General features: G+C 42.3%; 1 protein-coding gene and 1 long non-coding RNA gene across 2 annotated transcripts in view; one reads left to right on the forward strand and one right to left on the reverse strand.

The window, feature by feature from the left end:
• LOC146346935 (uncharacterized) overlaps positions 1–17929 on the reverse strand; it is a 127469-nt gene that overhangs the window by 78137 nt on the left and 31403 nt on the right. The window lies entirely within an intron of this gene.
• Positions 4882–16007, forward strand: PENK (proenkephalin). Its single transcript, XM_084848063.1, has 4 exons — positions 4882–5067; positions 5182–5278; positions 6394–6534; positions 15055–16007. The coding sequence occupies exons 3-4, from the start codon at positions 6397–6399 to the stop codon at positions 15718–15720; spliced, it is 804 nt and encodes a 267-aa protein (XP_084704189.1). The 5' UTR covers positions 4882–5067; positions 5182–5278; positions 6394–6396; the 3' UTR covers positions 15721–16007.

Below are 17929 nucleotides of genomic sequence, written 5' to 3' on the forward strand. Positions count from 1 at the left end.
AACCATCAGCCGTAAAGCAGGGATGCACAACCTTTTGATCAGGTAAAACCACACTCCTCCCTGAAACCTTAGTTCTCAAATCACCCAGCCATCCAGGAATCTTGGCTAGCCTTTCTCACTCCTCTAATCCACTCTATCCCTGAAGGATCCTGACTTGCCATACTCTGTTACATGGAACTTGTCCAGAAAAAAAACAGGTGGGGGGAGGAAAAACAGGCTCCAGGACAGGGGTTGGTAACATGTGGGACACTCTAGAAACAAAGCTTCTATGGCAGGAACCATAGAGCCTGCTCCTAGAGCTCTTTTCCTTTTTTTCTGGGCTTTTGCTGTGGGTCAAGGTGGAGGACCTGCCAGACAGGGCTTGGGGACCTCCTACAACCTATAGGCTGAATTGGGGGGGGGGGAACCCTTGCTGTAAGGTATGTTTTCTACCACTGAGCTATGGCTTGTCTCATTGAAGTGTACACATGCATGCACCCACACCTCCAAATATTATGAATGATGAGCCAAGCATGTGCCTTAATGCATCATTCCCAATCAATGCCAGTACTGAATAAACTCTCTTTACTCCTTAGAATGGGATTGTTCTCAAACTCTCCTGCAAGGGGGTGAGTGCCCTCTAGTGAGCAAGACTGGCCGAGAATAACGCAGGTAGGATCAGATGCAATGAGCACGCTCAGTGGATGCCTCTGGCAGCTATTACGAAATGCAGCAGATCTCTCCCTTCGGCCTGTGTTCGAAATGCAGCAGATCTCTCCCTTTGGCCTGTGTTCGAAATGCAGCAGATCTCTCCCTTCAGCCTGTGTTCTGACACTACGACTAGAAGGCAAAATGGGTGCAGGGGGAGCAAAGCCTTCAAACAGTGCTAAGATACAGGAAACTTTAATAAAAGATGTGGAAAATGCCAACACGTTTTGGTATATACCTTCTTCAGAGGCAAAGGAAAATGACTTGCTGTGATACTTCACTAAGGCATGATGCTTTTGAGACTGAAGGTAAATATCAAAATGCATTGAGCATTTCATATTTCTTATTAAAGTTTCCTATGTCTTAACAGCACATTGAGGTTTTGTTTTATTTTCTCCTTCTTGTGTCTTGTCGTTACCGCCCTTTTTCTGTTGAAACTATGGCTAGGACGCAATGCTCCAGTGAACCTGTTTCTTTTGCCTGTGTGTTTTCAATACAGCTGTCTGTATCTTTGGCATTCACTTCTTTTCTCCTCAGGTTCAGAGTGGGCTCAGCAGCCATCTGTTCCTCACCTCATTTACCTGAATTCTAATAAAGAGAGATAAAGCCAGTGGAAGCAGTGACTGTGGTCCTTTGGGGGCAACCCTTTTCATACAAGAGCTGCATAGAAATTACACAAAGGGGAGTCTTGCAGCACCTTTAACGAGTAGCATAGCATCGCCTACAACGCTGTAGCATAAGCTTTCAAGCAACTAGAGTCCACTCCATCAGGTGCATGAAATACTATCTCTAGCTTGCAGATATACAAATAAGGGGACAGGGGGATGTAAACAGCGAGGCCAGAAGGTCATGAAATGTGAGAGGTATCATCTGCGATGATTCTAGGCAAAGTTCAAATATGTACAAGATAAGCACAGTGACCATTGACTGGTTCATGATGAGAAACCCACAGCTAAACCATAGTGCAGGGTTCACACATAATGACAACACATGATTCAACAACCCACAGTTCAATGACAATCCATACTCTGGGTTGTCATTACATGCAAACCAGTCCATTAAGTATATATTGGAATTCAGTTTATTACGTGCCATGGTGGAGCCTGTTTCCATGAGTCAAATAGCACTTGAGTTTTAATCGTCAGAATACAGTCCGAGTAACTGGCAGTAACTGGTAATATAACAATATTGGAGCACATTTTGAGCTGGTCCCACAGTCTAGTGTAGCTAAGCCATTTATTCTAGTATCCCACTTCAACAGATTTGTGAATGTAGAAGCATTACAGTAGAGGAGGGCAAAATATTTCAATGCAGTGGTGAAAAGGGATGGACAAGGATCAAGAGCCTCCTGTTAAATATATTCAAAATTAAACTGCAAAAAGCAGCATATTTTTAAGACCATTTGTTGTGATTTTTAATACCTTGTTAAGTACCTTAAAAGAGCTATAGTCATGTTATCAAACACAGGTCATACAGGTACTCTTTCTTTTAATTTAGCAAGTGGGTTTGGGGTTTTGTCATTTTTCCTTTTATGCAGACCCATTTAACAGTTTATAATAGTCAGTCAATGTATAGAGAACCACTAAGCTGGCTGGAGTTTTAGCTCCTCTTGAGGAATAATAGGTACATGTGGTCTAAAACATGAGAAGGGAGACTTCCATAGTTCACTGTGGATTAGAAACATTAAAGAGAGACTTTTCTAGTGGGATTATTCTGCTTCTGTCTGGTGACTGAGTTTATCTGAATTCCTGCTTCCCAGGAACACTATATCTTATCTCCAGGTCTTTTCACAATTTATGTTTTTAGGTGCATGTCTAAAAATGTAATGTATGAATGTGACAAGCAGGTGTTTGAATGAACACTTGGTGACAAATGGTGGTTGTTTTGCTCAGTAATGTGTGAAATTGTGTACCGTTTACAGGGGTCGACTCACCTCTCACACCTCTTAACACTTTACATTTGGGACTTTCTTTATCTGTTTGTTTTTCAGATAGTCATTTTATGGGCAGCTGTAGGTGCATCTGGGAGTTGTTCAAAGCTGCAGAGTCTGTGTAAATAACAAGAAAACCTGCCTTTTAATAGTACATGTGAAAGTTTATTTATTAGAGTAAACTATTATTTGCCAGCAAATGCTTCTGACTTAGGCATCTTGTTCACTCCTTCATTCTGCTTGTGGCACAGAACAATCCAAACATAAGAACATAGAAAGAGCTGTGCTGGATGAGACCCAAAGCCTATCTAATCCAGCATTCTGCTCTCACAGTGGCCTATGGGAAGCACAAATGCAATAGCATGCTCCTGTTCATGTTCCCCAGCAACAGGTATACAGAGGCACACTGCCTCTGATACTGGAGGGACTAGTAACCATTGTTAGCTTTATCCTCCATGAATTTCCCTTGTAAAGCCATCCAAGTTGGTAGCCATCACTACATTTTGTGGTAGTGGATAATGTATGATAATCTGGAAAGGGATAATCTCTGAAAGATGCTGGTTTAAAACAGAGGTCCACATGCCAATCAGAAACATTCTAATCCCTCCTCCTTAAAACACAGTTAACTTTTAATCAACTCACCAGTTATTTTTCTCAGCAAGCTCAGTGTTTTCCTGACGTTCCCACCTTCAGTAATCCCCAGACTCCAGCATTCTGTCTCTTTGCAGCTGGAATCTTTTACGGCATTCCCTAAGTGGGATGGCCCTATTGGCAGCTGGCTCACACAGGGAATTAGCCAACCATCCTCACCATACGCACACCTAGTCCTTGTATATTGGGTGTCACCCCATATGTATCTGCCCCAAGAAAATGTCCAAGTGTCCTCCATGACCTAAAGATGTAGTGTCTCCTATGCTCAGCTCTTCATAAAACGTGTATGTTGTGTGAGAAATGAAGGGGGATACAAAGCTCTCTCAGTCTCTCGGGAAGAAAACTAGACAGCTGTGGAGTCCATAATCCAAGCAAGAAGCAGCTGTGGGCTTGTGCAGGTAGGACTTTCCTCCATGGCTGGCTTCACATTGTGGGGCTAAATCAGAAGCAGGGGTGGAAGTACTGCCAAAAACATGCTAAAGAGGTAGCTCATGGGTTGTTCTTTCTCCTGCAATAGTCAGTCTTTTAGATACATCCTTGGTTTTCAGTTTGGACTAGCTGGGATCCACATAGAGGTCGGTCTAGTCCCCCTGTATGCTGTGACTATTGGCCATGTAGAATCACTTCTACTGACAGCTCAAATTCCTGAATTTGGGGAGCATTTTGAAATCCCTGTATTTCCATTGCTCTTGATACCTGTACAGGCAGCAGCAGCAAGGAAACAATGCTGGAACCTTTAGGCCATCCAATACTCCTGTGTCCTACAGCACAGGTGACCAGATCCAGGACCCATAGTTGGGCAATCCCTTTATTACCAGAATTACCAACCAGAATTACAAAAAAAAATGTGCAAGCTTTCAAGTTCTACAGAACCCTTCATCCGGCTAGATGGTACAAAAAATCTTCCCCCATCCCCTGCTCTTTGTACCACCCTCGTTTTTTCTACCACCTAGCCTGATGAAGAATTCTGTAGAACTCGAAAGCTTGCATAATTTTGTCGAATTTTGGTTGGTCCTAATAAAGGGATTGCCCAACTATGGATTTAGGATCTCTCTCTCTCTCTCTCTCTCTCTCTCTCTCTCTCGGACCAGCATGGCTACCTTTGCTTGTTTTTTTTAAAGATGAATGGATCTCATACCCAGAGCAGCTAAGAAATGGGACATGTGGGGGGGCAGGCGGGGGGAGACTTCGAAGAGGTATATGATACAGACGCTTACGTGTCACATTTGAGGGCAACGGCGCACGTCCAGCATCCTCCTGTGATGGGGCTCAGAATCAGAGCCCTGCATTGCGAAGGAGGAAGTGATCCAGCCTGGAACATCCAGTCCCCATAACCAGGGGGACGCCTTGCCCTCCCCATTGGAAGCGTGGAAGGGCCCATTTCCCCCCTTCGAGGGAGCGGGGAGGCCACCTCGGGCTGGACTTGGTCCCCGCTCGGGGGGAGGGCGCAGATGAAGAGCCCATCCACCCACCCACTCGCCCAGGGGAACAACAGGACCGTGCGTCTTCTGCCGGCCTCAGGCAGGCGGGCGGGCGCGAGCGGCCTCCTCTCCCCCTCCCGCCCCGCCGCCCCGCCTTGCTACCAGACGCTCCCACTGGCTGTCGTAGGCGCTGCGTCAGCCGGCGGCTGTACGCGATTGGGGGGTGCCCCGCGTTCCTCTCTTTTGACTAGGTATAAAGTCGCGCTCTTCACTTGCCCGGGTCCTGGTTCCGCCCAAGAGCTCCGGAGCCCACGAAGGAGCTCCGTCTGGGGAGACGAGGCAGCGCCGCCGCCGCCGCCGCCGCCGCCGCTCGCCCCTGTAAGTTTTCCCGGAGCTGACAATCCTCCGCAACTGCGGCTCGCGACTTCTCCTGCTGCGCGCTCAGTTTCGGATGGTTTCTTCTCCGCTCTGCTCTGCTCTTTCTCCCCACAGCTCCGCGGGAGGCAGGCGTCGCTGAGCTCGTCCACCGATACTTCCCCGGCTGCGCTACGCGGGAGACACGAGCGCGGATCCACGCGGAGAAAGACACGTAAGTGAGCGGGAGCGCGTTGCCGAGGCGCGCGGCGCTCCGATGTGAGGGATTCCCTAGCGCTGCCCTTTCCCGGCCTTTACTCCGCCCAAGTTTCACTCTCTGGGTAACGGTCGGCTTCCATGAAAACGGACTACCTGTTTTGCTGGTGCTGTAAGCTTAGCGAGGAACTTGGATGAAACTCCATTCTGCCCGCTTTCGCCACTGGTAGCACTGCGCTCCCTTTCCGCACTGGATTAGTATCACAGCTTTCTCTCCTTCTCTTGACCCTTTGGCGCTTATTCGGAGGCTGAGCGCAATTCTGTGCAGTATCCATTATTGCAAACTCATACACGAGACGTCTTTATTTGGATACCTTACCCCTTAATCCACCTGCTTCACTCGTGATTTTGTACTTTATCAAAGTACACTTTAGTACTTTTATACATTTTCCTCTCTCATCCACTGTCAGTGGCAGAAATGTCATTCTAAACAGCATTAGAAAGTGTGAATACACAGAACCATGGAATGGCCATTGTTTCAAGTTAATTAACCTGACGTGAAAACAAATGAAGGGACTGAACATTTCTTCAGTTGTTTGTTTAGAAATCTCCTCCTCCTCCTCCTCCTCCTTCTTCATCATTATTCAACGTTAACTTTCAGGGCTGTATTCAATGTTAGTCATACTTCGAGTAGACCCATTGAAATGAATGGGACTTAAGTTAGACTAATATTGGATGCAATGTTCAGGATCCTACTTGTTCAAATGAACCCGTCAGCATTATATAAATCATGGGTGTAGTCCCTAAGCTATAAAATGAAACATGAGCTTCAACTTTCTGATGTACCAGGGCAACAAGAACACATTCGCTTAAAAAAAACAAAAAAAAACTTTTAAGTATTACACAGATTTTAATGCCATGATCTTCAGTGCCTGCCCTTTCTTGTAATCAGTGAGATTTGGTTGTAAGCACATTTGTTCAAATTCATGACTGTCGGGATTGTATCTGATGTATTATGGTTAGAACTCTTTCACCCTGATTTCCTTTCATATCTGAATTTGTAACACAATATGTGTTGGAACAAGAGAGAAGGTGACTGTCATTGAGTTAAACTCTTGCTTCTTCTTTTTGCAGACCATGGCATTGCTTCTAAGATGTCATTTCTTGCTCTTGGTTCTTAGCACATGCCTCATCCTTACTGTTCAGGCGGAATGTAGCAAGGACTGTGCATCTTGTACCCAACGATTGTCATACCATGCCGATATCAACCCACTGGTAAGCACAATTTACTCTTTGTTTTCTGAAGACCTCAACTCTTACCCAACTAAGAAGCCCAAGACACTGTATTACCATGAAAAGCTATATTGGCACAAGCCAGTTTTCAAAAGTCAGAATTATGTAGATCACTAACACAGATGAGCCAACCAATTATGCACTTGAATCACCCTTGATTAGCTGTTAAATAATATTTCCATGTATTTTCCACATATGTTTATATGTGATGTGTTGGTTTTAATCTATATCAATGTACCTGAATACAATGTACCTGAGTACATAAGGGAGAGGTAGTTATTCTGGATTAACAGTATGGAGTATAAGCTTATAATTTTATGAATATGCCCTCAGAGACATATGTCTTTCCTCGAAAGAGTTTAAGTATGCACTTTTCACCTACTAGACAATACTGCCTGAAACCTGATCTTAGTGTTATTGGGTACCAGATATGCAAATTATCTATGTTTCTATGGCAAATTAATAATGAGCATTTGCAAAACCCCATCATCTGTTCATATACTTGTCCACAGATATCAGTCAGTTCAGCACCATGGAGAATTCCCACATTTCTCACTGTTTAAAGAATAGAACCTGCTTGATAGGTTATGTGGTCTTCAGGGGACTGAAGGGTATAGAGAATTAGGCAGAAGGGATGGAATTCTTTTTGCATTGGATAAGAAATATAAACTGGGCATTTGCAATCCTAAATTGCATAAAAGTATCCATGGGTTTTAGGACTAGCTTGAACACCAAAGATCTCACTTCCGTGGTTCATTATTGTCTCCCTGCGTCATGCTTATCCCACAGGATCACAGCATTGGCAGAACTGATACCATTCTTGGTTTTTGCATTCTTGTCTTGGGGAGGGAAGTTTTGATCTACTGTATGTCCTACAATTGTGAAGACTTTGGGCAACATGAACTAACTGATTGGCCCAGGTGAACCAAGGGTCATACAGACAGCTGAAGTGAGAAGGAAAACATGACTCAGGAAGATTAAGCAGGCACATCTCAGGGATGGACTGGCCTCTTTTAGCCCTAGGCATCATTAACAGCATATAATTCCCATTTGAATTCGGGCTTTGCTTTTGCTGGGACGATATGCCTTCCCTATTAAATATTGCTTCCCTGAAGGAAGGAATCTGGAGGTTCACCTGTTGTCTGACTGAGATCCTCTGTGGTATGGATTGTATGGATTAATCACTGTACATGTATTGATCCTTGTGACAGGGATTGGACTGAATTGGCTTTTGGTGTTTTCCAATGTTATTGCCCAAATCCATATGTGTGGTGTGTATGGGTGGAGACTAGTCCCATGTGCACATGAGGGGAGCTTTTGTTGCTCAAACAGCAGTCCTCCATGCCACATGGCAAGTCATTTTTGATATTTATTATTTCATTATTTATTACACTGTATTCCACCTTTCCTTCAAGGACCAAAAGGTGATGTATATGGTCCCCTCCCCATTTTATCTTCATAACAACATTGGGAGGTGGGTTAGGCTGAGAAAGCCTGGGATCATCCAGGGAATTTGAACCTTGGTCACCCCAGTCCTAGTCTGAAGCAAACTGACCTGGTTCATATGACATGACAGCCCACTGTGGCTTAATTTATCCACAGGGGCTATCACATGCTGGGAACCCGCACTGTGGGCACCATTTTTGCATGGTACCCACAGGTGTTTGGCTTGTCATGTCATGTAAACCAATGTGGCAGGGGTGGTTTGAGGGTTAGACAACCCTCAAATAACCTATGGCTTGCTTTAGGGTTATTTGACAGTTGCCTAACCCTCAAACACCCACTGCTGCCTGGGTTTTTGTATGGTGGCAATGGTACCTATGGGTACCTGGCACAACGCAACAGCCCCCATGGATAAATTAAGTCATGGTGAGCTGTTGTGTCATGCAAACCAGGCCACAAAGATGAGTTTCAAAAGTGGCTTCTAATATGTTGTGGCGTGGGATGTATTGTTCAAAAAGAAAAAGTTGAAAAACCATACTGGGTGCATAAAAATCCTTGAGCTTCCTTAAACCAGCTCTTTGGTGTTCAACCAATGATTCTGTGAGAGAAATGGCACTTGTAGGACAACCACAGATAGAAATATGCTTTGACCTCTGCACTCAGTCCTGGTGCTTTTTGCAATCTTGGAGCAAAAGAGCATTTAGGCATTTAATTATAAGACCCAGGAAAAGACTAACTGTCCCAACTTCCCACTGAAGTCGTTAGAGACAGTGGTGATGCAGCAGGACTATATTTTTGAAAAATAAAAAAGGGGAATCACAAGGGAACTGACATTTAAGGGAAATATCTTTGAAGTGCCATGCTCCTTCATTTCCATGTATGTCAAAGATTGTAGAAGGAGTTTGGCTTATCCAGCTTTTGTTTCAGTAAGCTGTTGCTTTCTTCATAACTGCATATATTCCAGGAAGATAATATGTAGCCAGAGCAAATGTGGGAAAACAAGTCAGTCTCTGAAAGGAATTTGCACAGCAGAACATAAGTGAGTGGCAGAGGCAAAAGATAAAATGCCCCCTTTATTGGACATATTTCGTTATTGAAAAGACAAGGTTCAAAGCATCACAAGCAGCAAAGATGGTACTCCTGGCACCACAAACATTGCTTAAATTAATCTTCTAGTAAGATGAAGAATCAGGAATCGCATTAATGATCTATCCAATGCTGCAATCTTACCCTATACACACTTACCCGGGAGCAAGACCCATGGAGCATAGTGGAACTTACTTCTGAGTAAGCATGCATAGGATCGCACTGCACAACAGACAAAATGGAATGTTAGAGATCCATACAAAAAGGTGTTCAGATCAGATCACTTGTTTTAGGACCTCGCAATTCTTTGACAATATTTCAGAGCACAATATCTATAAATGTGTGCTCTGAAATAGGATGTAGGATGTAACTAAGAACTAAATATTCTGTGTTCTAAATTTTAAGCCATGTAACAGATGAGATATTTTGACATAATGATTGGATTGGCATTCAGTTATTCATAAGTGAATAGAATTGGTTTAAAAACATTTTTCTGCTATCACGATTGTTATCATCACCTTTAGTTAATATTCCAAGATAAGCGATTTATACTTAATATCGAAAATTAAGAATAGATTAGTAAAACAGCAGTGTTAGTACAGATTGATACATTATCTCTGGGCTTAACTCACTCATTGAAATCAATGGGGCATGCTTAAATTTGGGTGGATTTAGCCATTTATTTTATGAATTTAAAGGCACAGTGTCATTAACCAAGTATTTCTGTATAACCAGCCTTTCCCAACCTCCAGGTGTCCTCCCGATGTTTTGTACTACAATACCCACCAGTCCCAGCCAGCATTGACAACAGTCAGGAATGATGGGAGTTGTGGTCCAAAACATCTGGAGGGTGCTAGGTTGGGAAAGGCTCGTATAACTGTTCTATCATTTGGTTTCCCTTCTTGCTTTAGCGCAAAAGGGGATAAAAAAAAACAAGCAAATCAGGCAACATAATGCTACAAGAGATATCGGAGTTCCATATACATAGGAAGTACCTAGCAATATGTTGTAGCTGTTTGAAAATGAATAGATTTCCAAATGGGTATATATTTTGAAGCATGTTCATATGCATATAGGCAAATGACAGTTTCAACCACAGCTCTGTTGAAAGAAATAGTAAATGCGATATTGTTTATAGCCACTGTTATGACCCCTACTTTAATTCAGATATTCATATTCAACCATGCAGCACTTCTCTACTGCAGAGACTGGGGGGGGGGGAATGGGATATTCTATACTAAATTTTAACTGCCCTTTGTCAGAGCTGAGCCATAGCAGCCAACAAGTGGAAGCAAGAAACTGGGGGGGTGGGGGGGGAGGAAAACCAGCAGATAGAGCCAGGAGACCAAGCCAAAAGTCAGAGCTGCCAGATCAAGCCAGGGTTCAGTGCTGGATGCTCAAAACCAGTAAACAAGCCAGGCACTACATCCAGTAGGAGCTTGCCTTCACTAGGCAAAGTCCCAGTCTGCCCTTCTAGTGAAGAAAGCTACTGGCGAGCCTTGGTAGCCAGAGTACCCAACTCTTGACTTCCTATGAAAATGCTCCAACCTGCAAGCCTAGGGCCCATCACATGAGGCAGATATGTACAGTGCCTGGGGCTGCAAGTTCTCATCCCTGCAGTTCCTGACACCCACCAAGCAATTACAGATATAATGTAAAGCCTTTCTGGAAGGGAAGTCATACACTTCTTCCTGTAAGACTTCGAGCATCTTTGTTTCAGCCCATAAAAAATTGCATGCCTTCAATAAAACGAATAGCTTCCCTTTGTGAATACCTGCATGTTTTTGGTCAGGATGACAGATGGAAGGGGGGAAAGTTCTTAGCCTTGAAGCCCATCTTCCATAATTAGTAACAGAGACTTACTAATGAAGGAAACTACTGTGCCTGCATATGCTATGTACATAGACACATTGCCTCCGGGAAGCCATGAATCAGTTTTCTATGTGCTAATGATCATACTTAGAGTAAACCCATTAAAATCAATAGGACATGAGTTATTCATGACCAACTTAAATCCCATTAATTTCAATAGGTCTACTCTAAGTATGACTAAGTCTAGATCTAATCCACTCTATGTAGATCTTACCACACAGTTAGACCACGAGCACCTACTTACGTATTTAGGAGCAATACTATACATTTTTGGCTGGGATTTAGACATTTTTTCTGTCTAAATATGCATAGGATTGCTCCTTAAGTTCTTCATTTCATCATTAGTAGAATATGCTGTGGCATGTAATTAAATGTTTCTTCAATACTGATGTTTAAAATGAAGCTGTAAATAAGACAGCTATAAGAATGCATTGAATCAAACATTGTTTTTCATGTATAGAAAATAATATTTATACTGTTAAAAAAAACACCCTGAGACTAGCTGTATGCCACACTTCAGTCATGCACAATGTATTGTGCTTGTCCTTTAAGATTCTGAGCTCCCTAGGCATTTACTTGAAGGCAGTTAAATTTAAATTGCTTGACATATTTATATTCTTCAGACACTGTCTAAATCCACTGCTGCTATGCATCCTCTATTCAAAATATTTCAAGATAAGAATTAAACAAGAAAATATCAATAGGGCTTGCTGATTACACTCTGTGCGCTTCCATTCTTTGAACATACTGGATAACAACAGGAAAGGGCTGACTGTGTAAATCAACCAGTTGGTATAGGATGTATGAAGGATGTCTTGTTTAACTTGAAATTAGCCAAACAGCAAGTCAATACATGCATGTATTTGGTTTTTATCGGGGGAGGACCCCAAAGCTGACATTGAACTCTGCAGTTGCAGAGCAGTATATGATCCCGGTAAAGTGAGAGTACAGCCACATCAAAGTGTTTTTACATTTTCATCAAAAGTTCTTCTCAATACCTTAATTCACTTTAAGAATCCAAAAGTCACTTCTTCCTGTGGAATCTTGTTACTGTCGATAGGATCACTCTGGAGTTGCACTATATGAGCATCCAGAAAAATGCTCATATAGTGGCAACCAGCCAAAAATTGTTTAACTTTGCTCAGTTTGGCAACACTGGTGATCTTTTTGAGAAATAGAAAGCCTTGATATAGAGCATAGAGGGCAACCTCCTACCCACAGGTCTAATCCAGCCCACGAGGTTGCCCAGTCCAGCCTGTGGAGGATTCTACACCCTCTATGGGCCCCTCCCCAAACCACACCAGCAGATCTAGGGAGAGGAATTCCCTTCAATGAATGGAAATAACAAGATACACACACACACACACACAGAGAGAGAGACAGAGACAGAGACAGAGACAGAGAGAACGGGAAGGCAAGTGGCAGGAAAGAGAATCTGTTCTTTATCTCCAGTCAGAGATCAGAGATAACAAGGGATTCCACCACACTCTGCTGGAGCTTGCAAAACCTGGTCCCGCAAATCCTGGCTGAATCCCTTCCAGTGCAGCTTGCACCCTGATTGGGATCCAAGCAGTGTGGGAAGGAAGCGTTCAACTTGGTCAGAGTCTGCACGTGTCTGTCAGGTCACTTTTTCTGTGCAGAATGAAGCACAGAGCTCCATGCCTTTCTCTCCATGGAGAAGGGGGGAGTGGGTGGGTGTCTGGGAGGGCAATCCAGCCCACAGATCAAAATAGATTTCCTGCCCCTGATACAGAGCCCCAACTTCTCCTAGATTCTGGCCCAGCCCCCTAGCCCCAAACAGCCAGGAAATTAAACCGGTCAGTATTGACAGAGCCAACCATCTGTTCCCAAACTAGTGTCAGAAATAGGAATGCAGTCATTTGTGCCAGATGTAGAGACCAAGCCTTGGTTGGTGCTGTTGTGTGTACCATTCCCAGTTCCTCTCCCTCACTGGACTGGAATGAACATGGATGCATATTGAGAGTTTTTATTGGCTGTTACATGGGAAGCAAGAAGAGAGAGGAGATGCGATTTATGTCTATACTGAATTCTGTTTTCAGAAGCAATCAAACTATTTTAAATAGAACACTCTACATTAAAAAAAATGCATTATTACCATAAACCAGTTAAGTAGTAACATTATTGACATTGTGTTGGCTCCAGATTCATGTTTAGAGTAGACCCATTGTAATCAATAAGACTTAAGTTAGTCACAACTAACCTGATTTCAATGGTTTACTCTGAGCATGACCAAGTCTGGATCCAACGTATTGGACTGGATCCAGAATGACATGTAGGAGAATTTCATTTGTGCTGGAGGAAGAGGGCAGAGAGGTGATCTTTATGATACTTCTTTCCCCTTGAAGCTCCTTGTGCTGCCTGAAAAGCTGTTCTAGATAGCTGGGAGACCATCCAGAGGAGCATAAAAAACAACACAGGGGTCTTTAGGGGAAGGGGAATTGGAGAAGATCACTTCCCCATCCTATTCCTCCAGCCAGAAGCCTCTGCTGGATCCCAATGGGTTCCATGAATGGAAGAAGCCCATTCCGATGGAATGGCCAATTTGGATCCAACCCATTCTTTTAAATTTACATTCACTGCATTTACACCACATTCACCACATTTTGTTAACTCTTTAGTAACCGCTAATACTTCAAACAACTTTTTGCAGATCATAGCTGGCACTTCACAAGCAGTGAGCCAGGAGTACGAAACACGATGTTAGATATAGTAAATTTGAATTCTCAAATGTGTTATTTTTATTTTAAACATTTTAATTGTTATCTATCTTTTATTTTTGAGGACCTTTATGACTAGCTGTAATAGAGATGTGCTGGCATGATTCTTAACTATACTTTTTAGGTGTGCTGTTTTATGTAGTTACATTGTGATTTTACTGCTTTTATTGATTATGTGATGTTTCATTATTTCAAAATTTTGTAAGCCACCCTGTAAGGAGCTTTTTGTGAGGCTTTTAATGAACAATTCCTCCTTTGGATAAAAGTTGATGTTGTCCATTCATTACCAATACAGTTGTATAACCTCTCCACTGGAACAGCCACAACTATACCGCTGCTCTATGGGTTCTATCCAAGGTTCTACTTTCACTCGTGGAGTCAGAGTTCCCCTTTCTTTCGCCATTGCACCATGCCAAAATCTGCTCTGTGGATCCTCCAACCCTCCAGAGCAGCTTTGGGGATGCAAGGTGGGGCTTCAGGGGGAGGGCAATTCCCTTCTTTCAATAGTGTCCTTTTCTTTGGGAGATGGACACTACTGGATTTCATCCTTTGCAAGTATCTGCTGAGCTCACAGCCAAGAGGTGTCCACATGGACACTATACATGTAGCCACTGTGATATGTGCAACTGCAGCAACTGCAGAAGGTCTGCTGTGAATTTGCAAGGATTGGCAGACGTACATAGAGCACTTGTGTGGAAATGCTACTTCAACCCCCCACAGTGTTTTCCCACAAGCTTCCTATCCACAGCTCGGCTGCTCCACACTCCCACTGCCATGAGTTCTCTGTTTCACTGTTGTGAAGCTTCTGTTTCAAGAAGTGCATCAGAAGAATTCTGTTAATTTTATTTTAAAGACCAATTATTTGAAGGAATGTGCAGCTCTACAAAATGGTGTGCCCATCTAAACATGTCCCAAAAGGGTTATGAAGGTGCTCAAGGTATCATCTGCTTTCCTTTGATTTGATGAGCTTTCCTTCATGTTTCAACAGCATCATTAGATAGTGCCATGTTATCACTGGCTCTGTGCTTTGCAACTCATTTACTTTTTAAGAAATAATTATAGATATTTGGGGAAGTGTGGTGCTTCTCTTGTTCTCAGGTGAGGCCCTCCACAAATTTCAACTAAAACTGATTACAGCTGCACATTTGTTTAGCACAATGTCAAACTTTGGATCATTATTTCAGAGAAAGATAGAAAAATGGGCAATCATGCCTCTTTTAATGTCCCACCTATATAGAACTTAGTTTATACCCTGAAACATTGGTTTCTATATTTCCCTGTGTATTTAGCAAGACAAGAAGACATCTCAAATATGTTCTTATTTATATGTTAACATGCATTTGTAAATCAAACTATTTTTCAGGCATGTACACTAGAATGTGAAGGAAAGCTGCCTTCTGCCAAGGCTTGGGAAACCTGCAAGGAACTCCTTCAAATAAATAAACTGGATCTATCCCAGGAAGGCAATGGTGCCTTAGGGGACAACCCAAAACAAGATGAGAGTCATTTGCTAGCCAAAAAATATGGTGGGTTCATGAAAAGGTATGGGGGCTTCATGAAGAAGATGGATGAGCTCTATCATATAGAACCAGAGGAGGAACCTAATGCAGGAGAAATCCTTGCTAAAAGATACGGAGGGTTTATGAAGAAGGACTCAGATGATGATACCTTGGCTAATTCCTCTGATCTGCTGAAGGAGCTTCTCGGAACAGGGGAAAATGCTGAAATAGGGCATTATCAGGACCTGAATGATTATGATAGTGAGGTCAGCAAGCGATATGGTGGCTTTATGAGAAGCATAAAGCGCAGTCCAGAATTGGAAGATGATGCCAAAGAGCTGCAAAAGAGATATGGTGGCTTCATGAGAAGAGTGGGAAGGCCAGAATGGTGGCTGGACTACCAGAAACGTTATGGTGGATTTCTTAAGCGCTTTGCCAATTCTCTTCTTCCTTCAGATGAAGACGGAGAAAGTTATTCCAAAGAGGTCCCAGAGATGGAAAAGAGATATGGTGGATTTATGAGATTTTAATATCCTCCCTTTTGTCTTTTTTGTCCCAAATCAAAGACTGCCTCATTGATCATAATTTATCGTAATGTGTTGCTTGTACTGTACAGTTTTTTACTGTCCTAGTTAATAATGCAACCTGGTGCCTGTTATTTTGAGTTCTGTACTCTTTTAAGGTCAACAAATAACTTCTGTTTTAGTCTAATTTGTCTATGTTGTACTTTCATGCTAAATCTGTTTTAGTTACCATATCCATTTCTTTAAAACAGTGCAATTGCTTAACTGTATATACAATAAATTGTTCATCCTAACTGCATAATATATCCTGAAGTATTTATTTTCTTAGCAATTACTGGATGTTTTAAAACTCAAAATTACTGTTTACTACAACCATTTAGCCAACATGAATGTAAAGAACACAAGCACACATTAAAGCACTAAAAGGCAGTCAAACTTGGTTTGATACATGTTGATGAGCAGATTACTTTTTTAATCATTTGTACAAGTGGTCTGTGAACTGAATAAGCAATACATTTCCCCAGACTATATGGATTCATCTTTTTAAAAAGTACATGAGAGTCATATTTCTGAGTTTGCAGAATTACTGACAGACATTTCTCAAATTTGGTGGATCTAGTGGTTTCTAACAGAATTCCCAATCTCTGAAAATCAATTCTGTTGAAAGTTTAAAAAAAAAAAGAGCACTAATTTGCATTACTTAAGTTTCTTCACATGTTGTGCTTGTACAGAAATGGCTCTGTTCCAATAAAGCCCTGGGATCTTGACTTCAGACTACCTCCTTTAGCTTCTTCAGAATCGATGAGCCCTTTTGCCATAAGTGCAGGAACTCATAACAGCTCAGTACCACTCTTGCAGAATCCCAACAGAGATCTTCTTACCTTGTCATGAGTGGCAGTTGATCCCCACAGTTTACATAAACTTTTCATGATTTGCTTTTCTTTGTCCAAATGCCTTGGTGTCCATCCTCTAACTACTTTCCTTTCCTCATATATGTGGATATGTGAGCTATGCTCAGTTTTTTTGTGCTTGAAACACTGGAACATATCCCATAAGGCTGAAGGTAAATCTCACTAAGTTGTTCACTGGATGGCTGTGAATGTTGCAGTCATTCTGCTTTATGCGAGGATATGTGGCCACCAAAAAGCAGGAAAATATAGTGCTGGCTACATAATTCTTTTCAGAAAGAGTTTAGCTTCTGTGTCACTACAGTGCGTAGAAACTGGTGTCCTTAACCATATGATCCTTGATGAGCTTGGCACAAACAGAAGCATGAATGTGACATTAAAAAATATAGACCACAATAATGTCCAGATTATTTGTTCTATTACATTTTTATCCTGCCCTTCCTTGAAGAAGCTCAGGGCAGCATACACACACACACACACACACACACACACATCTCCTCACTACAACCATGTGAGTTAGGTTAGCATGAGAGAATATGACTGATCCAGAGTTACCCAATGAGCTTCAGGGTTGAGCAGATTTGAACCTGGGCTACCCTAAGCTTAACCACTACACCACACTGCCTTACAGCATTCCAAGTTAAGCTCCTCTTGTAGACAATGAGGCATTCCTTGTCAGTTGCTCTCTTTCCATTTCTTTTCATTCTTTTCTCCAGCTACTACAAGTAATCTGATGCACAAGCTTTCCATGTGTCTGTTGTCTTTCCCCAGTCTTTTTCAACTCTCACATCCAATTTTACTTTTTTTTCTGTTTCAAAAGCCAAAACTAATCACTTGTTCCATGTGTTTGACAATGTTGTTTATAACCTGCTAATATTAGTCGGAATTAACAGGAAATATTTCCAACCTACGGCAACAGCTCTGCCTGAATGTGGTGGTAGGTGTGAAAATGCTGCATGCAGTTTGAAAAAATCAGGAAATAAATATTTAAAATTATAAAAACCAGTTTATTTTAAAAGGATAGAAAATAATTTCTTCAAATGTTTGTTTATGTTTAAAATGTGCATCCCGCCTTTGTTTTACATGAAAATTTAAGGTGGCTAAGGGCACAATCCTATGCATGTTTAGGCAGAGAAAAGGCCTACAGTTCCCAGCATTCCCCAGCCAGTATGGCTGGCTGGGGAATGCTGGGAGTTGTAGGCCTTTTCTCTGTCTAAACATGTATAGGATTGTGCCCTAACCTCACTAAATTAAAGACAGTTCAAAAACAATTCAAAACAAAGCCCACGCTCAAACAGCAGCAATCA

Source organism: Heloderma suspectum, chromosome 4 (genome assembly GCF_057233095.1).
Source record: "Heloderma suspectum isolate Gila_16-S chromosome 4, 16-S_ref, whole genome shotgun sequence".
Classification (NCBI taxonomy): Eukaryota; Metazoa; Chordata; class Lepidosauria; order Squamata; family Helodermatidae; genus Heloderma; species Heloderma suspectum.

What these genes read in the sequence shown, in the direction of transcription:
- PENK (XM_084848063.1), top strand. Translation starts at nt 6,397, where the DNA reads ATGGCATTGCTTCTAAGATGTCATTTCTTGCTCTTGGTTCTTAGCACA. An exon ending in ATGCCGATATCAACCCACTG is followed by an intron (nt 6,535 to 15,054) that starts GTAAGCACAATT and finishes ACTATTTTTCAG; the next exon opens with GCATGTACACTAGAATGTGA.